At 37.0% G+C, this 25,438-nt stretch overlaps 2 protein-coding genes across 7 annotated transcripts in view; one reads left to right on the forward strand and one right to left on the reverse strand.

Moving 5' to 3' along the window:
* LOC131691480 (pseudouridylate synthase 7 homolog) lies at positions 1-2,621 on the reverse strand. Of its 2 annotated transcripts, XM_058977899.1 has the most exons (4): positions 2,195-2,621; positions 1,865-2,142; positions 536-1,645; positions 1-471 (listed from the first exon to the last, which is right to left on the reverse strand). In XM_058977899.1, exons 1-4 carry the CDS (start codon positions 2,419-2,421, stop codon positions 203-205), a joined length of 1,884 nt encoding a protein of 627 aa, XP_058833882.1. In that variant the 5' UTR covers positions 2,422-2,621; the 3' UTR covers positions 1-202. The 2 variants fall into 2 exon arrangements, with proteins under 2 accessions (XP_058833882.1, XP_058833881.1); XM_058977898.1 differs by having other exon boundaries at positions 536-2,142; positions 2,195-2,620.
* A 3,510-nt stretch (positions 2,622-6,131) lies between these two features.
* Positions 6,132-25,438, forward strand: part of LOC131694111 (semaphorin-1A) — a 185,432-nt gene continuing 166,125 nt past the window's right edge. For all 5 annotated transcript variants that reach the window (XR_009306408.1, XR_009306409.1, XM_058982520.1 and 2 more), the window contains exon 1: positions 6,132-6,864. The gene's annotated coding sequence lies outside the window, so the exon portion shown is untranslated. The remainder of the gene's footprint in view (positions 6,865-25,438) is intronic.

Below are 25,438 nucleotides of genomic sequence, written 5' to 3' on the forward strand. Positions count from 1 at the left end.
TATTATGATATAAAATTCGTGCCTGTATTTCTATTTATAATCCAATACGTCTGTTGGAACTTAAAATGCAACAAATATCGTTTCGTATCCAATTATTGGATATAATAATGTTAGAATTGCGCTGTCTTGGTTCATTATTTCCATAAAAAATATATTAATAAATATATAGTTTGTATAACTCAAATGGCATTTGCAATGCCGATCAGTGGGCGGGGTTTGGAGGTGGGTCATCAACATCAAGCTTGGGTTTCTTCATTGCAGGTTCTAAGTCAACCGGTTCAGTCTGTTGGGGTTTATTATCGTTCTGAACTTCATCCTGAGGCTCATCTGGCAGGGATTCATTACACAGCTTTTCCAGTGTGCGTTGATTTACCGAGGAAGTGTCGGATTTTAATATCTCTCGTAAGGCCATTGTAGCATACGTTGACGGTGGTAGCGTGAAGTCCAGCAGCAGAGCCTTATAGGGAGCTCCTAAAAAATGTTTCAAATTCAGACTTAGTAGTCCATCGCAAAGTAGAATATTGCTTATACTAACCTTCCTTAGATTCTGGTTCCTTTTCTCCTGCTAGTTTTTCCAAATCAGATAGAATAAGAGTATCGGTAGGGCTTTCATACGAAATAAGCTTCCAATCAATATTCGGTCTCATAAAGACCTTTCGATAAGCACCAGGTAGTGATTCTTTTTTTGAATTTCGTTTTAGACTGTTTGAGGACAAACCATCTTCCGCCAAAAACTCTTCGTACCATTTGCCGCAATCGTTTGTCGGATAGGAAATATCATGTCCAGGGAGAGGTAAAACTATATCGAAAATCGTGTACTGACCAGACTCGATGTCTTTATCCGTCAGTGGTTTTACCAAATTTTTAAAGGAAATCTCAGCCATTGATTCTTCTACTTCAGATTCCTCTGCTTCTTTATGGTCTAACTTAAATCCTCCCGCATCTACATCTGCTTTTGCAGATGAACTGTCAGATACCTCCTCTGCCGCTTTATCGACATATACCAAATCACCCGCCACCACACGGTACCCTAGTTCGCGAAGTCTGCGTGAGGCAACTCTATTCCATATTAAGCTTTGATACGAATGACAGTACAGTAGACGCAAGTTTCTTGCTAAATGATCAAGGGCCCCTTTATAGTCATTGTGGTGGGATGCCAACCACTGCAAGAGGTCTTTCTCAACGCCACGGTTTGACGGAGATAGTTTTGTCAAAGCGGTCGCAGCGTCTCCCGTTTGTTCCCAAGTTTCTCGCATAGCTTTCATGAACCACATATCGCCATTTCGTGGCATTAGTATAAGATTGCAGGCTTCTTTCCAGCAGCCTTTCAAAATTTCAATGCCAACCTTGTAAGTAGGAGCTGTAGCATTATTTCCAAATCTCTGTAAACCGAAGTAATTGATAAATCCCTTCTCTTGAATACCATTTATCGACTCCCGAATGACAGATTCATCGGCGGAGACCTGACGTAACGCTATCCGGAAACGGTTACCCCGTAACTGTCCTAGCTTTAAAGTGGTTGGTCTGAAGCAAAAATTGCCTACTTTTATATGGTTTATCTTGTTTGCAGCCGCCATTATTTTATTTGGATGGAATTGTTTTATACAAAGCCATTGAGTTGTTTTACCCCGCCGATCTTTTGTCCCTGCATAAGTTAGAGCAGATTTAGAACATTTTAAGGCTTCAACCAATTTATTCACCGCTTGTATCGTATCAACATTCTCTTTGAACAGTAAAAAGTAGGTGAAAGGATGTGGCCATAGCCACTTCTGTCTACGATCTTTATGATTTGAAGAACTGCGCGCAGTAATGGTAATGTACTTCCTTTCATCCCTGGTAACAGTGTTTCCAATAATATGCTTACCAAAAAGTGACTGTATACCAACATGAACCTGTCCGCGTTCTTTTTTTGTCAGTTCCGTGACGTCAATTTCAACCATATCAATATTGTTTCCTTTTTCTTGCGCAACCTCCTGAATCCGTTCCACATTTGCCTTCGTAATAAGTTGTGTTAGTATTGATTCTACCTCGCTTTCGGGTTTCTCCTCCATTTCCTCTTTTGGGTGATTGGGGACAGTCAACACATTGAGCACTGCCTCGTTTCCCTCACTATCAATTTCGTTGACGTGAAAGTCGGAAAATCTAACAAAACATTTTAATGTTTTTATTTGTTAATGAAAACTTCATTACCTACCTTGACTTTATAATTCCCAGAAAACCTTCTCCGGTAGAAACGTATTCGGTAATATACACATGTTTTTCCTTCAGATCAAAAGTATGACCGGGACGCCTTTCACCAGGTTGTCTCAGGGAAGTATCGCCGTTGTGTATACCAGCTTTTTTAACAAAATCCGGACGGGAAGCATCACATGTATTGTTAGGATGATGCCGATTACGCCCGTGAAAGCTTTTACGACCCATTTCAATTCTGACGAATTTAATTTCCAGCAACGGAGAAATAATATACGTAAACAAGCTAAAAATTCCTAAAATCCACGTGTAACCCGGCGAACAAAACAAACGACTTCGGCTATATTGACAGAAGGTTTGTTCCAGTACCAGGAGAAACTGGAAGTACTCCGGAGCAAACAGGGAAAAAATCGTTCCTGTACTATCTTCTTCTCTTTTTTCTTCTTGTGGTGGCAAACCGGAGTGAAAAGGAGCTAGAATTTTGTGCTCCGGAGCAACAGGGAGTAACTTCTATGTACTGGAACAAACCTAGAGTTGCCACTATTTATGCAAAGGCTGCCAGATTCTGGAAGTTATAACTAATAATCTAGCGAAACGTTTAAAAAGGGCCTAAGCGCAGAATGTACAAAAAATTAATAATTAGTAGAAAAACTCTAGTAAGAGAACTGCGGAGAGAAAAACAGCATTTTTGGCAACGTATGCCCCGGCATTGTATGGCAACAGGTCCAATGTTATAAAGGATAGGCAATGTTCGATTGGATTCGTTTTTTTGACAGCTAAACGCGAATCCAATCGATCCGAAACGGAGTCTCCGCAGTTCTCTTTCTAGAGTTTTTCTAATAATTAGGCAATCCATTAGACGTTTGTTTGACAATCCATCGGTGGGTTCTGTCAACAAGGCTGCTCCTGCGAACAGAAAAACTCGCCCGACAAACATCTTTCGTTAATCCGATTCATTTGATGTTGGATGGAATCAACGATATTGTCGGACGTCGCACCCCTCGGAGTAACGTCAGAAGAAGTAAAAAAGAAATAATCAGCTGATCAGAAACGTCTCATGGATTGCCCAATTGAGTTCTTGTTGGCCGGTCTCACGAACACTAATGCAGTTTCCTGGTTGAAACCAATCTCATTTGCTTTTGCCGCCTTTGTTCATTATTTTCCACCAGCTACACAGAAAAAAAAATATTGGAAAAAGTAAGAGTGTTCCGCTCTTAGCAAAAAGCAACCAATGCCAACTATTAGGTTGAAAGTAAAACTTTTAAATTAATCAAGAAAAATAATCAACGTAAAAGTTTTCCTTTTAAGCAAATGAAGAACAAAAGTTTTATTTTTAAACTAAGAGTATGCGTTGATTGTTTTTTGCTAAGAGTGAAAAACTCTTATTTTTACCAACGTTTTTTTTTTCTGTGTGTAGTGATGTAGTATTTGGGTACCATTCATAAATTACGTAACGCAAAAACTGCCCAAAATTGACTCCCCTTCCCCCATGTAACAAATTGTCACAAATTTCTCCATCCCCCTCCCCTATTACGTAACAAATTCCCAGAAATTCCCCACAGATGCATTTTTAAAAATCAGCTAATAAAATGCAATTCTTTCCATAAAAATAGAAATTCATAATGTATTTTGCTTTGCCTGCAATATATTTTGCGTTGCGTGTAAGACGTCAAAACCCTACAAAAAATTAGTTGAGCAGTGATCGATTTTTGTAGTATTTTTTGCGATACAGATGTTTAGTATTACCGATCTCATGGTCATTACTGCTATTTCGGCAAATAGTTAAAACAATTACGAAAGTCTGGTCACAGATACCACAGTTTTTTTCTCAGTGTAGTGTTATCAAAAACAAAACGAGAGATTCGACTCAGTCGAGAGAACTCAAAATTAGGTACACGCTTAATTTAAATTACTGGGTACAGTAAAATTTTGCTGGGGTTTTGAACAGCATACCGTTCGGTAATCAATTCAGTAAAACAATTTTGTACTGAACTCTCTGCAATCCGTTCTATCCAAACGTCAAAAAACACTGGTCAGTCAGCAGTTTCCTCTGAAAATGGCGACTTGACAGATGATTTGCTGTACCTGTTTTGTAAGTTTTTGACGAGGTTCGGTAACGTTGGCACAATTTTGCCGAACAATCAGTCATTATTTTACTGTATAATGTTTATGTACTGAAAAAACAGAAGAGCTGATAAATTCAGTGAAAAATATTGCGGGTTTCAGTAAATTATTCGAAAAATTACTGAAAATCGGTGAAAAATGAAAACTATACCGCAAATTTTTAAACAATTTGCTAACAGCTCCTTAAAAATATCACTTTACTGAGCAAATTGACAAAAGAAATTACTGAACAAGTTTTGGCTGGGTTGGTGTGTAAATTCAACTTAATTTTAAGTAAATTAAACCCAAGGTTGAGTTATTATTTTTGCCGTAATTAAATGGAAACTATCTTCAACACGGTTTACCTAATTTTACCTTCCTGCACGATATACCACGAGATTGAGTCACAAGTACTCCATTTTAGGTAGATTTTCGGTGGCGTGTAGACTTTTCTACGGCTTCTGTACACGCATCACATGACACAATGGTCCATTCATGAATTACGTAACGCTTTTAGGGGGGAGGGGTACAACAAGTTGTGACATAGGAGGGAGGGCTAGGGGCAGATCACTCTAGAAATGTATAACAAATTTGCATCAAATTAGAAAAAATGCATTTAATTTCCATTTTTGCATCAATTTTGCACTCCCTCGCAGAAAAGTTTGTTTAACAAACGTCCAACGCTGATTCACTTTATTCGATGTTGTGTTGAATATAGGGCTAGTTTTTTGTATGGTTTTGACGTCTTACACGCAACGCAAAATACATTGTGAATTTTTATTTTGATGAAACGAAATGCATTTAATTTCGCTGATTTTTCAAAATGCATCACAAGTGATCTGCCCCTAGAGCTAAATGCATTTCAAGAGCTATCCTCCCCCCAGGGAAACGCACATTTTTAATAGGTTTCTTGAGCGCGTCCCGCACTCGCTCTGAAAATATCTGGTCATTTTACGGTTCGAAATCCTGAATTGATTCAGTATGGAATCTTGCTCAAAGAAAACAACCGATTCCGTCTCTATCGGTTGATTCATTTGAGCTGGAATTCATGCTGGAAGTGCGAGCCAGTTCCGGACTAGTTTGACTGGGTAGAGGAATAACCGCTGTCAGTTCTGTCGAACTCAACTACAAAAAACATGACGACAGTAGCGCACCTGGTTTGGATATCCCAACTACCTTCGAAACCGTTAGAGTTTACCCAAGGTGAATGCTGAAGATGGACGTCTGTTCTCTGTGATAAGAGTGTCTTTTAGTTGGGGCATGCCCCAACTAACGAACACCCAACTAACGAACAGCCTAACTAGCGAACCCCCAACTAACGAATTTGCGCTGTATTAAAATAATCATGACAGAAGGGTGACGTGACGTTAGCATTATATTTCGTTGACAGAAGCTGACGTATCGTGCGAATCATACTTTATGCTGTGTGTTGTGTTTGACGTGACCGTCTTTGACGTCGCAGTACTCACAGCATTGATTCGAGCATAAACGAGCAAAGCGCTCTTAGCAAGACTGGTTTTTGTTTACGTCACGAACACAACGTAAAAAAAACTAAGCATAAACACTACCACTTGCAAGGAAACCGGTTCTATGCCGAACAAGTGTATGTGCGAACAGTATGTTAAGCATAGATAGATGTGTATGTTGAATCTGTCTACTCAGAGAGAAGCGTAAGGACACAAAAGCAGCATAAAAATATTTACATTTCCTGCTCTCTCGCTCTTTCCGCCGTCGGCGATATATGCGGATTGAACACGAAGGTATGGAGTGAGCGCGAGAGACTAAACTTTTCTGTTGTACAGTGATGCTCGGCTTGCCTCTGCTATGCTGTTTAGCCTGAGCCAGTCAGTATCGAGTCAACGCTTTATGTGGGTTGTATCTTGTTTTCGTGTCGGTCGGCCTTTTGTAATTAATTCAGTTTATACGGTACTCTAATGGTTTAACCATTTGTCAAGTGAAATAAACTTACTTTTGATAAAGCATATTAATTTTACTAGTTCAGTTGTGAATTAATTGTAATGTTTCCGTGCATTTTGTATGTCCAGAAAGTTAAACAGCATACATGAAACAAAATACATTACGAAGGATACCGCAAAGGAGAAAGGAAAACAACCCTCACAGTAATCTAGCAAAGCAACCGAAATGATGATTATGGTTGAAAGAGATTGAAAAGATACAAAAAGTGAAGAAAAAATGACGAAGTTTGTGTTTGTACGCTGAAGCGCAGGAAATTTGTATGCTTGAAACATAATAAATTGATTCAAACATGCGCACCTGAAGTAAAAAGTGAATTAAATTCAAATACGCACCTTCTGACTAGAGGGCGGCAAGAAGTGGTAAATAATTGCACAAACCGCTTAGTGAATGTGTATACTTTCTAGTTAGTTAAACCAAGTGAAAGTGTTTTTAGTCCAACTGTTGAATTATTGTACCATTTTGGATGTTCATTGTTGTCGGTTTAGTGCTGTTTTCCTCGTGGATCTAATAACAATAATAAATTCGTTGGCGGTCACTGGATACTGCGTGGAAAACTACTTTGATACTTCAACACCTGTTTTATAGCACAAACAGGTGAGTTGTATTTTTAATCCTTTTTGTTTAATATTTTTTCATGTGCTTTTCTTACTTTTTTATGCTTATTGCCATTTTGATGATTTTGAACTGATGTCATTTTAGCTGCGCCTCAACATTTTCCTCTCAATTTTGTTATTAAGGGAATTAAGGTAAAGAAAGACACTACGAATAAGATGGACACTGCGTTTCTCACAAACTGCAAAATTTTATAGAAATGCTATGGTATCATGACATTTCTAGAAGATTTCAAATGCATTAATAAATATCCAAAACTTTACCAAACAAACAGATTTTTCTGAAAATTGATATAACGTTTTCAATGGAGAAAATAATGAAAAAGAATGCAGAAAATCGTTGATCTCGGGACGCATTTAACTGGATGTACTAGCTATTTAACACTTAGCTTGTGAAAGAATTAAAACTTTATTTGATTACTATAATACAATATTGCTTGATCTTTGTGGATTTTGGATATAACGGATATTATAGGTTTGGGAAACCCTCCCCTAGGTGGATTAGATTTATGGTATTACAAATATCTTCAAACAATATAACCTGTATCAGTTTGAATAAACTTAGTGCATCAACAATTAATACTAGTTCGCAAACCTCTATGTAAAGTACCGAGATTCATATTCTATTGAACATAATTATAGCATTTTCTACTGCGTTTGGTTTCTCGGTGACACTCAGCATAAGGTATATAAACGCATTAGCACACGCAAAATCACGAGCGTGCTAGCATTAGTGACGTACACGATAAAAGTGTGCGTACACTATCTACAAACGCTCGAATCTTTCGCGATAATACAAATCCGGCCGCAAACGTGATCATTGATACATACCTACGCCCATGATCTCGCAATCATTCTCCCGGTGATTAAATCAATGTGTTAGTGCTTACGAATTTATAAACGCGGAGTCAACCGCTAACATACGAATGCCGCACTCACGAAATCATGAGTCGTACTCGCTCGGAAGCTCCAACTTTAAAATACTCACCTCTCGATGTTCAAAATTGGGGGAATGGATTGCAGAGTATCTATGAAAAGGAATTTGAATTTTTGTTTAGAAGCTACATGTTTTGACTTCAAAACTATGAAGGACTAGAGGGAGGGGCTTGGCGACCTGGTGGTGTCATTGATTGTATTGATGTTAACACTGCTGCCGAGTAAGATTGGCCCAATTTCATTATTTTTTTTTTTTCAAATTATTCAGTAAACACACTGTTCTATTTTCCCGTGCACGATTGGCAAAATTTTAATTTTGATTTACGGGAAAACATAGCCAACGTAACTATAATCATGAAAATATCAATTTTCTGATTACTACAAGTTTACTTTTTTACATTAATGTGATAAATGGTGTTTCAGCGTCCGAAAGATTCAAAGGGCGACATAACTGAGGACTGCAATGAGAACGGGGAGCTCACTTCTTCTGAATTATACACTTAAAATTAAACGTCGTGGGAACATTCAATATCCCACGCGAATATGCAACGGTTACTCTGAAATACAAACGAATTTACACACTCGAAAATATTTACATGCGACATATACACGCCCACACGATAACATGTAAATGCTTGTGCACTCAGCGATAATATAACATTTGTCACAAATTAAAACATACAATTGCGATAATCCACACAAACCAACAACCGTGAAATCATAAAACACTTCTGTCATTAGGTGAAATATTCTACACCTACGAATTCATCAACGCGATCTCAAGTACAAACGTGCGTTTATCGATCCGTCCAATCCGGAAGCCCCTAGCGTCGGTGCTAGCAGCTAGCAGGAACTTTAAAATAATCGCTCATAAACACTAGAAAACTCCTATATGCTTTGAAGGTATAGTTGAAAGATATTTATGTCTAGCTAAGCGTAATTATTTATTAGAACAGAAAAAAGGTACTTGGACCGTGCGATTTACTCTAACGTTTTTACGTCACATTTCAGTGTAAATCAACTTTTTCTGTAAACAGGGAATTAGTAATAAGAAAATTTTGATGTTCATGACCTCTGAATCGATACATTGTATACATTCCATTCCATGCAAAATTCCATGAGTTTGGCAATTCAATTCTTTTGAAGTTGTAGAATGCACGCCTACGACAATTTTGGAATCTTTCAACATGATTTTGTATTAATTCTTATAGTACATTATTGGTGTAGAGAAACTGGTCCGGATTTCTGCCAATAAATGTGTTTATTTCCTCAAACCATGTTTGAAGTATTAATATGATCATTTTCAAATAGCATTATGTCGTCTGATGAAAGAAATTTGAATACATTTTTAACATAATATAAAAGTTAACAAATAAAATGTATGAAAAGAATTTAATCAATTTAATGAATATTATACTATTACAGAATAAAGTGAAGGAAAAAATGAGTTTATTGGATATATTGAGTTGGATGAATAGTCAATATTGGAAGCTTTGGATTATACGACGTATATGAAAATGGGAGCATAGTGACATTAGTAACAAAGTTTTGTTACTTGACAGTTGATCTCAACGGCTCAGGAACTTTTAAGTATCAATCATTCATTGACTCTCAATCGAAAAACACCTTGTCCCACTTGGTGCAATGTCCACATTCCCATTATTGAGCATAAAAGCAACGTTATAAATGTTGTTTTGCAATTTCGAGTCCACTAGGTTCAAAAACAAAGGTGATGTCACCGGTATCTTCTTTTTTGTGCTGTGAAACTTTTATGTCTAACTTATTTGATTCCTATATCTTGGTTTCCGGGACATTCGATTCCAATAAGATACGTTTTTATCAGCCCCACCTTATCATTTTATCAGCCAGCTAGGGTAATGAGGTTATGTCTAGCGATTAAAGAAGATTATTTAACAGCTTCGGTTTATTAAAAAGAAATAAATATGTTTTATCGTTGTCTTCATTTTGTCGATCTAAAATACAACAAGGGGGCTACTTGATGCCATAAATCATTTTTTGCTCGGTGACCGTTTATACTATGAAAATGATAATCACATGAGTAATCATTATTGGTAACATAAACATCGATATGGGTATGAGCATGATGACCTACAATTCGTAGTTTCTACCATGGGATTAACCAAGAAAGCAAAAATCACATAGAGAAACAACGAATGGAGCCTGAGAGTAGCTATTCATTCTCACTGTGCACGTTCCGAGAGTTCTATACTTTGAAAATCCAATAACGGCGCCGGCCAAGTCCTTACAGTCATCGGGAAGGAACCGTGGAGACTGTGTATACCTCTGCATCTCCACGTTTGCCACGGGAAAGAGTTTTAATTAGTAATATGGGGTAAAGAGTTACACCTTGTGGAACTCTCAGAAGTTTTCACGTATTTATTGCTCTGGGTGGCTGGCTGCCGAGAATTTGAGAGATTATTATCCGCCACATCAATATCGATAGTAGCTTTTACTTGACTTCTCATCTGATACAGTAAACTTTGCATCTAATGTTAATATTTTAACTTCTCCATTAAAATCTTAACATTGAATCTAATAATGCATTGCGACATTGATTCTTTGTTATCAATATGTTCAAAAGCTTGATCTTGATCTTTATATTGATTCGTGAACTAGGAGCATAAATAAATATAGGGAATATTAATTAGTAAAGTTAGCTAAGATTGGTGTTCTTAATTTCATAATAGTTAACTCCTTGATTAGTAATTTAATGCTACTGAGCTTACTTGGATCCTGCATATCAGAATTACTGGATTTCCGAATTCATGGATTTGTGATCTACTGAAATGGTCTCCTATTTCTCAAAATCGTTTGCATAAAAGCAATGAAACGTGAGATTCATGCTGCTCACGTAGATTTCTGCAGCACAAATGAAATCAGTCATTAAATTTTCCAGAATGCACCAATCTGTAAAAATTTTCTTTATTGAAAGATAAGAATAAACGGCCAGAATTGTTACTAAGCTTTGAGCGGTGAAGAAAAATACTCAAATAATGTAAATACGCAATTCAGATGCATTATTTGCTTTTCAATCGTAGATTTTTTAGTGCAATAAAATCTCCTATTTACAAATTTAATAGCTTAATATAAAAATAAGCTACATTTCGAGGTTAACCCTTTGCGACGCAGCGGGACGTCCCATCTACCTCTCCTAAGTTTTTATTGAATTTCTAGTTAGCGTTGGCATACAAATACGAATATTTTGTTTTAATCAACTCTTATGTATGCAAGGAGTACAACTAGCGCAAAAAATTATGTAAAATTTTTTATTACTTATTAGTTATAAACAATAAAATCTCGAAAATCTCGGCTTGGGATTCGAAGCGGCGCAAAGCCGCTGAGAACCGACGGACGAGGTGGTTTTGATCTTGCTAACGAAGGGTGCAATCAAACCTGTAATCCACTCGTTTGCCCGGTATACTCAAACATAGGGGCTATCCCTAGTTTAAGTCCGACTGAGCGGCAGCGAAGTCGGACAGCACTTGAATGAAGCGATGTGGCATAGCCACATTAGGCATTAACAATGTTTTATTTAGTAACAATAGGATAGTATTCATTTACAAAAATTAAATGTCAGTGCCGAATGTGGCTACGCCACATCGCTTCATTCAAGTACTGACTTAAACTAGGGATAGCCCCTATGTTTGAGTATACCGGGCAAACGAGTGGATTACAGGTTTGATTGCACCCTTCGATAGCAAGATCCAAACCACCTCGTTCGTCGGTTTCTCAGCGGCTCCTTGGACTCGACTATGCGGCAAAGCCGCATCACACTACCTTCACCCTTAACGTCACTTTCTCATGAGCAATGCCATTGTTAGAAAGGTAAGTGGGAACAACTTATTTTTCCAGTTTAAACTACTTTAAAGCTTTCCCCCCGAATTTTTATCATTGCTTGTTATAAAATAGGCCATTTAGAACCATTCCCAAAAAAAATTAACCCTCTTTTCGAAAAAGCCGCGATTCGAAACAATTACCACATGAAATTTAACCAAGCACTGTCGCCATATTGCATCCGCCATTTTGAATTTTACATTTTCGACGTCAGAATCAGCGACTCCAGTAACCTATATAAAGCTAAAAATAACAGTATTACCAATGAAAAAAAATTCGCGTCTAAAAGAGTAACGGATTGCAAACAGAACAACTTCGCCGATTTTTGTAACTTTTGAAATTTTAATCAGTAATTAAAACTCAATGTTTAAGTAATATTCTTCTGAATGCAACCTAGGCGTTGATGAATTGACTCCTGGTTCTAGAGGTATAGATCAGTAAAAAGGGGCTTGGTTTGGTTGAATTACCAACTGTATTGTTTGCTGATTAGACTGATGTAGTTTTCATTATACGACCCTAGAGACAGCTATGTGATAAGATTTTGAAAAGCATCACCGGATTATTGGTTATTTCTGTTGTGAAAAAAACGAGTTGACGATTTTTCTCGATTTTCTCGAGGAATTCGATAAAGTATGTTGTGACATTACTGTATTGAAATGATTTTTCTGTTACTGAGCAGTAGATCACTAACATCCCCTTTAAAATCATCCGCCCTCGTTAGATTAGGTGCAACCTACTCAATCTCATTTGAAATTATTTAGTGTTCTGCAAGGAAGCCACTAAGCATCTCTGATATTTGTTTCATTCAACAACAATGTTGGTTCAATTAGTGCTACAATGTAACAGTATTGTATACAATCATTTTTCCACAGGAACTCATACACAGAATTTTTTTTTCAAGTGCTGTATAAAATCACTCTAGGATCATTCTTCAGAACTTCCTATTTAATTTTCCTACACATTTAATCTGTTTCAAATCGTACTACTATCAAAGATAAACTATCTTTGCTGCTATCGTACTAACATATTCCGAATTTGTAGTTACGGGTTGACCAACAAACCAAGCATCCAATTCGCCTTTCTGGCAATGTTCAATATTCCAATGGACTTCCGTAAACACATGCCGAGGACTGTCAAACAAAGACGCCCTTCTATGCCGCAAAGTGCGATCAACTCGGATTATAATTATTTTTACTGTCATTCAAAAAAAAATCCTCCTCCCTAACCATACACAACGCAGTTGATGCATCTGTATTCGGAACATTTTATGGCTTTCCTACCACCAAACTGATGCGGTGAAAATGCCGTTTTTCGCCTGTTGTGATCGTCGCGACGTAAGCGTCTAAAAGTGCAAAATTTTACAAATGGCTCAGAGTTTTCGTCTCGACGTGAGTCCACCAGTCGCCAGCCGAACGCGCCAAGGAAGAAAATACCAAGTGAGCCAAAATAAAGAAAAGCGCATGCATAAAAATACAAACTCTCCACAATGTATATGTCTTACATGTTTATATTTATAAAACCTCCTAGACGTGCTGGGGTAATATGAGAACTTTTCTCTTTCCCTCCGATAGGAGAAATAGGCCACTTGCCGAGCGCGGCGGGAATTGTTTACTTTCAGCGCGCGTGTGTTTTCGCCTAATACCGGGAAAGTTGGATGAAATTTCCGACTCACATTTGGCGAATGGTGAATGTGTACCGCGCTAAATCCTCCAGCATTCATCGAATGAAGTCTGTGGCGTTCGGTGCATTATAAACCACCGAGAATCAGTCTCCCCATCAGGTCTATTATGGTGATGCATGCGTTCGACAAGCGAGCATCAGCAGCATTTCCGATAATTATAACCCAATTTTACTGATTTGGGCGGTTTTACTATTCGCGCAGTAGGCCGAGGAACGGATTCGATTGAGCGAGTGTGCGTGCCCAGCAAATTAATGTATGATAGATGGTTGGGAGGATTCTATCCATGCTTCAGAAAGTGGAGTTAGGAAAGAAGGACATGTAAATCTTTAAAAAAGAAAATGGAAGCTGTCTATTGCTTTGTTCGTTTTGGTGGATAAAATTGCTTAGCTGCAATTTGGGTCATTATTCTAAATGGATGATTGGATTTGAAAGGGAATCTTGTTGTGACGATCAAGGTAAAACTAATAAGTCTACGCTTTGAATAACTTAATGCCGTGTTGTACCATTCCGCTCATACACTTTATTTATTTTTCTATAAACATTATTGACACCCATAGTAATAGACAAGCGTATGTAAAAACTGTGAAACTGACCACTTTCAAATCAGTCATGTTAAGCTGGTATAACTTAAAAATGTGCGAATTCGCAAGTATTTTTGATCACCTGTTTTTAACAAAACATATATACCATTTAATACTCAACAACAAAAACGAAATCTAGTCTATTACTATGCGAGTCTATATTGTAACGTGTTTGGCAGCTATAAATGCTCTTCTAACCAAAATGTTCTTTTACAAAATCTTGAGAAACGCCAAAAATTGAGCAAAACTACCGCAACAAAAATGGCGGTTCTGTGCCGTACCTAGGCACCAATTTATGCGCAGTTCATTGCTCCATTCGCTCGCCTTCTTTGTTTTCATCCGCCGCAACCCTGTCGAGTTGTCACCGCCATCGTTTAGATAAAGAAATCTTGCCTGCCGGCTTTCCCGAGATTACAACCCACTTCGGCATCGGTCGGTATATAAATTGAAACATGAATATAATGGGACGGGGAAATCAACATCGAGGAGGAGACAGTTTGAAAACTTGAAATCTGTCCCGAACAGGCTACTATTTATTCATATATTATCAACGTAACATACAATGGAGCAGTGGTTGACGGGAACAACGACGGTATAAATTTTAATACGATTCAAGAACATCGATTTAAACGTTGTTCAAGCCAACCACGATAGAGCGGGGAACGAGAAACTAGAAAACACGTTTGTGCTGCCATTCCGCTCCAACTCCCTATTCGGCCCTGTAGGCCAGCAAAGGAACTTTCACATGAGCGGCATATATGTGACAGCCTCGCGCTTAATAGGCTCATCCATCGCCAAGCATAGCTATTTCGAAGCTACCACAAGCAGGCACACCGGATAGCTACCGAACGAAACACCGCTTCGCGCCAAGACCGCAGGCTACGGACTTTTTCTACTTTCATTTCTCCACGCTCGGAACGTGCTTTCAAATGGGACAGCCCGCCGATCATTCCATCACAGCATCCATGGAATCTATTTTGGCTCTTGTGGAAGCCGCCTCTTTCGATCTGGTCCGGTTTTCATTGTACGGGACAAGCTATTTGGATCCATCCAGGTTACGCTTTTATAATAATTTATATCGCTTTTTATTTTATAATAATCATGTTCTCTGATTTAATGTAAGAGATAATTACTATAACGAGAAAAGGGGGGATCGATCAAGCGAAAGGAGAGCTGAACCTTTGAATCTTCTTTTCATACTACGGCGCATCATCATCCTGCTCCATGCTAGCCATTATTAGACTACTTCACCAACTGGTGCTTTCTCGTGAGCATTGCGTTTAGTGGTATGTGTAGACAGTACTTATAAGTGGGCAAACCTGTAGAACTATAAAAATAGGCGTTGAACTCTGCCGACGCTACCGGGGAGCTATCGCGGGTATCTTGATCACTAGGCTCGCGTGGATATGGGCCCATCAAATGGAATGATTCGCAAAAACGACCTACTTGACCGTTCAAATACAGTTTTGGAGGAACAAATGTTGCTTTATTTGTATTTATTTTAAAATTATAATCTTTAGTAGTTTGGACATTGACTACTGTTTCCCATTCCCACTAATAAAATTGGCACATTTCAGGTGGCATTTAATTGAAATTGTCGATTTTGTATTGTTCAACGTCGGAAGAACACAGTCAATTAACGGCAATCAATCCCCAAACCCGCATGATCTCTGTGGGTTGGTGCCAGCGGTAGGATATGTTGGTACCAACGACATAAAAATAAATCTGCGTCGAATCCTGTTTCTTCAATAGAATATGACTGCGCAAAAGAGCACACAAGACACGGCAAAAACAGCAACACACAATCAGTGGGCAATCGACCGGTTTTCGTCTCATCCCACTCCGATCGCCACTGACTCCGGGTCGGTTCGCAGAGCCCGGTGACCACACCAGAGCCATACAACGGGTTCTTTTTGTTTCTCACTTGTCGATTCTGTTCCTATTGTGGCAGTTTATCAGTTCTCGTACGAATAGGGTTCTATACTAAAAAAAAGCGTAGCTTGTTGGTTGATAAGATCTTTGTTTTTAATTCAAATGGATCAGGTTTGGTTTAAAGGTTTTTGTGTACACAATCAATGATCGGTAGGCAATTTGTGATCCATTCTCAGGTCTATTAAAAATTACTTAGGAAAAGGAAACCACCCAAGCGTTTATTTTTTTTTTTTTCAAATAGATCGCGACTCACAGATTGAGTATTCGACATGAAGGTTTTTGTCACGAGTAACAGTGGTGAACAAAAAATTTAGCTTTTGTCATTACGCGCGGATTGGTAAAGTATCTTTATAGAACAAAACCTGCTAGTCAAATCGATACAGGAGCTCAGAAACCACAATAAATAAATTGGATATTGAATTCGGAAGCAATTTAAAGTTCTTTTTTAATGAAATCTAGGATATTTTACAATTTTAATAGTTACCATAGTGATTATCATCAAGCATTAAAAAGTCCACATTTTACTGGACTGGATTCGAATGACAATACAGACAAATTTACAATTAAATTATATTTTTAATTTCACAAAATTTTAGTGTTCAGTTGGTGCGCCATATTGATGTTTCTGTCTGGAAAAGGCTGTTAAATTTTGTCGCTTTCGGAAGCTTCTCTGAATCTTTGTTTTTGCGTTATTTGTTGAAGTTTGCAATTTAATACAAAATTGGGAAACATGTTTCCGACTGATTGGTACTAAAATGGTGTAATTTTGTTCAGTACAATGAAAGTTATTAACATTCAAAAACTTATCACTCTTGTTTTTCCGAGATTTAGCAGGGGAACCCCTACATTGAAAAGCTAGTCGTGGACACGACTAAACTACGATGCTGGGATAATCGAGTTTAACCTGCGCATAGTGATTTTTTTGCCAAGCTCATGCGATCTATTTATTACGCCTAAATCGGTAAATTTGGTCAATGATGCCTTCGGAGATTTCCCCTTTCATGTGGGGTTGGATTTTAATGTTTATTCTCCCCGAAAGTAAAATATATTTATTATCTCTCTTGTAGGTACATACATATATGCAAATTATGTCTTCGACAAAGTTGTTGAACATGCTTTGCGAACAACTTCGCTGAAGACACAAAGTCTTTATTTTTAATACCTTCACCGTTATTGCATGTAGTTTGTGGTTAACACCTTAACAGTCAATTCTTTAATATAACTTTTTAAATGTCACGTTTTCAAATTTTGTTGTTGTTATTTATCCTAGAAGTGAGATTTCTCAATTTATTTTTTGTGCTGATAAAATGAGCTGACGTCTTTGTCAAAATTGTGGAGGTGGCTTTAGTGAATAGTTTTGCTGATAACACTTTTTTAATATTTTATAAGTTATTCCTCGATTTATTTTGACGATCTCTAAAAATATTTGGTGTTTACCCATTTTTTCTCTTTAGGGAGAATTATAGCATTGTCCTTTCACATTGGCCTGGTAAGCCAAAACAAATTTTAGCTTCGCTGTATCTCATCTGCATAATAGAACTTCTGCGCAAACGGGACATCACTTTTGACCCGTCGTTTGATTCGAAACAGAAATTGTGTTTCTGTTTTGGAATAAACGTCAAGCTAACGCTAAATTAGTTCCGCAATAAGTTAGCTAGCAGTTGATTTTGAGATATTGGATGCTACTTTTACTGTTGTTATTATGGCCTGAATAGCTGCCACAAAATTGGCAGTTGTTTGTGGCTCAGGTGACTGTGTATCCTCGGATACTTGCACGTAGGAATCTGCCCTTCGTGGGTGCATAGCGTGGTTTGTTCATGTTAGTTTCATTATATTTGGCGTGTACAGTCAAGTAGATTCGCATCCTCACCACAAGAACACCGTTAGGAATACCTGGGAAGAAGTTTCTCCAAGTATCAGGTGTAACGGATTACACTTCTCTAAATTTCGACATGTATTTTATTGGTTCACGGAGAGTACAAGGTGACAAGTCATGTAGCCTTACCTTTATATAATCTTTTTGTTTATACACAGGAATCATTATTTCTACCCTTCCACTTTCAAACACGTGATATCAGTATTGCACTGTGCAGGTGATGGTACTGAATATAGGCGACTTCCGAAAGCCTAAATTTCGTTTTCTGTTTCAGATAATATTCCACCTCAAGAAAACTGGAGCAAAATTTGAAGTGAACGACATCGAAGCATTGCTTTTTCGTGTACTTCACTCATGACGGCATGAATAAATACGGTGTTCCTTTTATTCTAGACAAAATGTACATTAGGATCTAGTAGCTGTCGTTCACTTTGCTCGTTTGTTGCTTTATCTTGGCAGAAGTATAAGGTAAATCGAATGATTCCCTTTGTTCCGCAGACTATGCACACAAGATAAAAGTAACTGTTTTGTGGTTCGTTTTGCGCTGGCTCAGGCAACTGCACAGTATCCTGACTGATGCCTTTGATGTGTGGGAATAAACTGAGCGTATTATTTTTGTACTGTTTGCACCAGAAACTAAATCCTTATATTTTGACCATTCACAGATACATGAAGGTTCGGAACGGAGAACAATAACTAGTATAAGTTCATGTAGTATGAAATTTAAAAGCATAACATCGTTTAAATACACTGAAGACTAAAAAGCCGATAAGAAATCCCAGATAAAGTCTGAGGCCTTCGCGTACGACCGTTCTAGCCGTTAGTTTAATATCGTTAAAATGGATATTGAATATAAGGGATTCGCTGTGACTTCCTTGTGCAATTTCAAAGAAATTAATTATTAGCATACAAGTCTTAATGACACGGCAAAATATTTTATCATGCATGATATTTTATCATGTATTTTGACGCTTTTGACAACTGCTATCGTTTAGTTTGACTACTGTAGTTCAGTGATTTATCTTAACTATAGAAAGTTGCCGGATAATCCTTGTTGATAATGTCCACTAATTGCTCTTCTTTTGGCTTACCTATAATTGAGGTTTACTTTTCAAATGCTTAGTTCAAAAACATTGAAAAATTGTGATGAGAATGAATAAAACTACACTTCAAAATTTCACCTAGCATAGCCAATGAGGTGGGGCAACATGGTAATTTTCTCAGACCGACGTTTTTGTTTTCATTCCTTTTGTGGTCTCAAATAATCATGATAAATCTAAGGTCGATTGGTTATGGCCTAGCATCCCGTATTGCGTTTGGAATTTGAATGGAAATGGGAATTCCTACCGTTATAATTCTGCTAATTTTAAAACCAACAGTTTTGCCGGATCAGCTAGTTAAGTTTCCCATGACAGGATGAGCTTGCGGTAGGTACTCATATGTTTAAAATGGCATTATTTAAGCATATTATAATTATATTAAAATAATCTTACTATAATCAGATTTATAGGACCTTCCCTTAGTTTGATGGGATTGATGGTTTCAGTTAAAATAAACTCAATACATTAATTATCAACAATTATGAATTCTTTTATCAATACCAAGTTTTAGTTTTATCGCAAATCTCCATTTTTTCTACTGCTAGGATTCGAGCAAATTGACCTCAGAAAGTTGCTTTAAAATGTTGATTTTAATACGCATCGATGGTATATATAGCGGATGTCGGGAAGGGCCTTTTTAATGTTTTATGTTCTTTAGAATTCACTTCAGCATAATACCAACGGTTAATCAGTAAATAAATATAAAAATATATGCTTTGAATTCTTCCTAGTTGGGACTCAATCATACGATGAGTAGTTAACGAGACCAGCCTTTTAAACCATTAAACTAGGGCCAGTAAGAGTATGATACATAAATTTCAATCAAGTCATAATTACAAATCATTCGAGCTGCGACATTTCCGCCATAAAGAGGTTTTAATAAATCATCTGAATCTTTGAACAAAATTTGTCCGGTTCAAGGTTTACACAGAGGTGATCGGTGTTAACTGAGTCAATGGTCAACTTCTATAAGCTCTTAACATTCAATTGACTTTCTAGCGGGTTGGTTACTTTGAGTAAAGCCATGTCAAGTGATCCTCGAATTTTTCGCAAAATCACCGATCTTCATGAGGTATAATTTATTGTATAGGGATTATGGTGATTAGCTTTTGGTATAAATATTTCGTTACAATTCCTTTTTTTCTTTAAGATATTAACCCTTAAACTTTATTGCATGATAAAATTGAAAATTTTGTATCTCAAAAACTACTGAAGATAATTCAATGAATTTTTGCACACTTATGGAATGATATTTGCACTATCTTATAAAAATGTTTTTGGTTTATAATTGTGTAAATAACGGTACTTTGCATCTATTTAAAGTTTTCAGTTGTATTTCTTCTTGTGTTCTTCACGCTAAAAATTTTCAAAACTTATGTCAAATTATGCGAAAATCTTTTACCTTCAATAATCTGTATTTATAATTTTTCATTTTTGTTCCTATCGAGAGTTGTAGAGGATTTTGTAACTGTGCGCTGTTTCAACGCATGGCTCATTTTGATGCAACCCGCGAGAACGTACCTATTGGCAATGCCGCACGTCGCAACGTCCTAATGCGCATCGCTTTGAAGGAGCGTATCTCATGTTCAAAAATGGCATCTCTGAGATTAAAGCAAAAAGACAAGCTTTTCTTTATGGATAATTGAAAGTGAATTTTTTCTGAGTAATTTGCATGCTCTTTAGCGTTATTATATTGTTCAAGAGTTATTTAATTTTCTGTCACTCAATACCTCGGACAAGTGCGCTCGGTTATTGCCAGCCGATGAGCAAAGTTGAGCAGTGGGCATGTTTTAATCTGCGTTAGCATATTTTTCACAAATTGACATACTTCACCACGTTTTACTTTCACTTGGTTCTGTCTAAGAGGTAGATTGTGAATCTTTTCTTAAATCCACATAGCGCCTTTTCAGCCATGCGTCATCGGGTCGTGCGTTAAATTACGCGCTCATTTAATTTGCATCAGTGCGAGTGAGAAAACGTTTTGACGTTTGTTTTTGTTTCGATCGCACTTGGGTGTTTCCCATATAGAGAGAACTGGACGAAATGCTAGATTATCTCAAGATATACAATATTTGCTCAAAAAAACATTCGATTGATTTATGTTATAAATATGGGTCGATCACACGAATGATGTATTCCGTTAAAAAAAATTCATAAATATGTTCGTCGTATCTTGTTTTTATGGCATCCATGTGGAGTGATAAATTTAAAAATTATATTGGTCAACACATGTGTAGCATATGTCGTAATGGGCGCAAAAAATACAACGAAAATAAATATGGACATGAACAAAACACAATTTTCCTTAAATTTTCGATTTTACATCCAATGTTTATAGTAATGGGTTCCTCTATAACGCGTTTAAAATATAGGAAAATTTACGCGTTTAATTTTTCTTCTTATAGTGTTTGCCAAAGTAATGGAACTGGAATATTCGATGATTCAACAGGTACATGCGGAAAACTGTAACGAGGATTTTGAAATAAAGATCGTTGATGAATAATTGAAATTCGACAAAAATAAATAATATCGTACCAGAACTTGGAGAACCACCAATCAACAGAATTAACAGAAGCAATAGTGATAAAAAACCCCAACATCGATGCGATTGAACAACAGATTTTAAGTAAACTTTTTTCAAAAGACACATCGTTGTTCACTCGGTGAAAATAAAAACGTGAAATAAAATGCTGTTGGCATAAGATTTTCCACTTTCATATAGTAATGTTGTAGACTAAAAAAGAATTTGGATATAACGTAGATGTATTTTGACTAACAAAAGTGTTTTTAAAGATTTTAATCGTTAGTAGCGTTAAATTATAATAATAAAAAATATATTTAACAACTATAATTTTCGTTGTGCACTTCAGTCAAAAAAATTTAACGCATCTCAAAATATCCGGAAAAAAATTACCTTCGATAATTCGTATTGAAAAGTTTGCCCTTTTGCGCTAATCGAGAGATATGGTTTCTTTTAGTCATGCGATGCGCACTTCCTACACGATGCGCTTTCTGACGTAGTGACGTGCGACGTTGCCAATATGAACGTTCTCGCGGGCTGCATCAAAGTGGGCCGTGCGTTGAAACAGCGCACTGTTACAAAATCCTCCATAACTCTGGATAGGAACAAAAATGAAAAATTATAAATACAGATTATTGAAGGTGAAAGATTGCCGCATAACTTAACATACGTTTTGAAAATTTTTAGCGTGAAGAACACAAGAAAAAATACAATTGAAAATTTTAAATAGATGCAAAGTACCGTTATTCACGCAATTATAAAGTAAAAATATTTTTATAAGATAGTGCAAATATCATGCCATAAGTGTGCAAAAATTCATTGAATTATCTTCAGTAGTTTTTGAGATATAAAATTTTCAATTTTATCATGCAATAAAGTTTAAGGGTTAATATCTTAAAGAAAAAAAGGAATTGTAACGAAATATTAATACCAAAAGCTATTCACCATAATCCCTATAAATAAAATATACCTTAAGAAGATCGGTGATTTTGCGAAAAAATCGAGGATCACTTGACATGGCTTTACTCTTTAACAAAATGGCAATAATATGCAGAAAGCAAATTGAGAGCTTATATGAAACTTACACGTGTTTGCACGGTAGAAAATTATTTCACATTCCGGGGTGTCTTCTATAGACAAACTAAAGGTGCATCAATGAGTAACCTTATCTTCCTCTATTTCTTTGTGAACTATTCATGGTAAACCAGGAGGTCTAAAAGAAAAAGGCGTGTTACCAGAACGCTGGGTGAGATATGCTGCTGATGCATGATCAAACATAATAATTTATCCTAGATGTTAGAAGCCATTAACAATATAAAATATCAAATTTTCACATGAGGACGAGAAAGATAAAAATTGTTCCCTTGTAACGCGAGATAGAGAGAGAGAGAGTATTCGACTTTCGAAATATATAGGAAAACTACATACACCAAAATAACTATACTAAATACTTCAAACCATTTGTATCAGCATAAAATGATCACTTTTCATCACATGTTTAGTTTACTATTAGGGGAACAAGCAAAATACTAATTAAAGAAACAGATTTGTTTTCAAAATAGACAGGCTCAGCAGTGTATTTCAACAAAAATAGGGCTTATCCGTTTAGAACAAAATTTAAACAGTTTGGTAGAAACTACCAACTAAAAAACTACCAATACTAGGGTCCACAAAAGATCTTTAGACACACTAAGCAAATTTGAGATATTCAAAATATCATGTTCTCACTGCGATAAAATTTATATTGGACAAACCAAGAGAACATTCGAAATTCGGTTTAAGGAGTATAATTACTAAAGCTGCTATTGAATCAGATAAAGATTTACCATTTCACTTCAAATCCAAGGTGGCGGAACGACAAATTTCCAATCCCTGGAAATTCGTTATGACTGATAGCTTGGAAATTTTCAAGCGATTTTCGTCTTTACTCAATCGAGATCAAGGTATCGGATATTCATGGATTTTCAAAACATTGCCCACACACAAAAACGGTCAGCTACATGTATTTAGGTACCTACCGATCACCTTTAGACTGATATGAACACTGAAGAAGACTATACGTGGTAGACGAAACACTAGTATCTGTTGTTTGATGGCGAAAAGCAAATGCGTTAAGCGGAAGACATCTGTATTCAGAGAATTAATAGTTTTCATATCTTTAGCAGTAATTAAGGATTAAACCAATAGTTAAAATTAGTAAAAAATCACGACTCCCACAAGCAAACCTCATTTTGTTGGAAAGTGCGTTGACATTAAAGCTTGGGTGTGTTCATAATATCGATGTATAAAAATCCAGTTTTTTCAAGTAACCATTATTTAATTTCGAAGCTCGTTTATCGCAATCCAACCCTATTACGTATACAATTGAAATTCAAAGTTTATCCGTCGCTTTTTTCCACCAAAACGATTCAATCTCGGCACGTACCCTCGACGTGTGGATATTGGTTTTCGTTCGTTTTTGCATATCAACGTTCATATGTTCAAGGAGTTTTGAAGCGTTCACCACTAGGGTAGTCTAAAAATGTGCGGTTAACTCTGAACGTGCACTTCGTGCTCTATTAGTCTCACGTCAACACTTGAAGCAAACGAGAAGGTTGAATAATCAAAATATGCACGGAAAATTTCTAGTCGATCAGGCTAATTTAGTATTGGTTGTCTATAAACAACTGGAGTTACAGTATTTTCAAGATGTATCACATTCATTTTCGAATACTTTTCCCACCCTAATGCACGTCAGAAATTATGTCTTATGATCACGGGGAGGCTTAACTGGGATGCTGCACAAAACAAAATCTGCAAACCGAAATAACAAAAAAAAACCAAACACATCACTCGTGGTTCATTATACTTATTCACGTTGTTTGTTCTGCGCCCCCCGACCCGAGTGCATGATTACTTTTGCAAATGGCATATTGACAGGACAGGGAAACCTTAGTAAGCGTGTCGCGGCTACGACATTTCAGCAAACGACTCCACCATTAACCGGGATCTTTTTGGTTAAACTTTCGCCGCATCCGTTTGCAATTTTTTCTCCGTTTTCACGACTCGGCTACCAACATGTCTCGACTTCGTCTAGCCCAAGTGTTTGCAAGGTCTGTTGTTTTTGCTATCCTATATATGTGTGTAGTGTGGTGTGACGGCGGCAATCCGGGCGGCGTCTTGCAGAGCAGCCCGAATTTATCTTACAATCTCTCGCGCACACGTCAGCAGTTTTCGAAGCTGGTGATCGAGACGAGATGAGACGTGGCCGGAATGAAAAATAGAATGAGTTGAAAAAATGTTTACGAGTAAAAATAAATTTTCGGATTTTTCGGCGGCTGAACGGACATTGCGACGGAATCTGTCCGCGGGGAGTAAGGTTGAAATTGGGAAAAGGGGAGACTCACATCTTGCTGTCGAGAAAATTTAATTCACCAATTGGATGAGAACCATTTGGCATTTTATCACACTTGATGTTTTCATGCTGTTGTGTTTTTGATAATTTCTCATCATCTATCTGGTCTTTTTATTGGAACGGTCAGAACTTAGTATACAAAGGCAGCTTAATCTAGTGGCGCGCTGAATGGCTCACAATTAAAGGGTATTTTAAGATACTTCCTTCCCTCACCTAGAGTCGAGAGTGTAGTTATTTTGTCTAATGATAGATTGCTGTTCTGGCTTCTGAAGACGCGATCGTGTTCCTCAAAGCAGACGCGGTTGATAATGGTGCACTGGACTGTTTTTGGATGCTAAATTTCGTCAGAGCTAAACGATGGTCAAGTATTCATTTCTGAATTAGTTCGATTAGCTCTCGAGAGAGTACGAATTGTGTAACTTTGATGATACCCTTTGAGTGTTGGGGATTGTGTAGAAACTACTAATATCATGTACTTCATTAGTGTTGCTACAAGTTACAACTTTTGCAAGCGTTTCATTTTGCCACAGCCGCTAAATACGGCGTACTTGAAATGCAAAGTAAAGTTTTACGTAATTGCATGAATATACGCTACCCTAGGCACTTAATCGTTCTTATACTTGGAAGTGTCATCAAAGCATCCAAAGAATGTCAAATAACTTGTATTTTATTGCCTTGCAT

Source organism: Topomyia yanbarensis, chromosome 3, assembly GCF_030247195.1.
Source record: "Topomyia yanbarensis strain Yona2022 chromosome 3, ASM3024719v1, whole genome shotgun sequence".
In the NCBI taxonomy this organism is placed as follows: Eukaryota; Metazoa; Arthropoda; class Insecta; order Diptera; family Culicidae; genus Topomyia; species Topomyia yanbarensis.

Bases quoted from the DNA above. Each gene is read 5' to 3' on its own strand.
- LOC131691480 (XM_058977898.1), bottom strand. From the start codon at position 2,421: ATGGGTCGTAAAAGCTTTCACGGGCGTAATCGGCATCATCCTAACAAT. The intron at 2,143-2,194 runs GTAGGTAATGAA...ATGTTTTGTTAG, and splicing joins CTGGGAATTATAAAGTCAAG to ATTTTCCGACTTTCACGTCA. The intron at 472-535 runs GTTAGTATAAGC...AACATTTTTTAG, and splicing joins GGAACCAGAATCTAAGGAAG to GAGCTCCCTATAAGGCTCTG.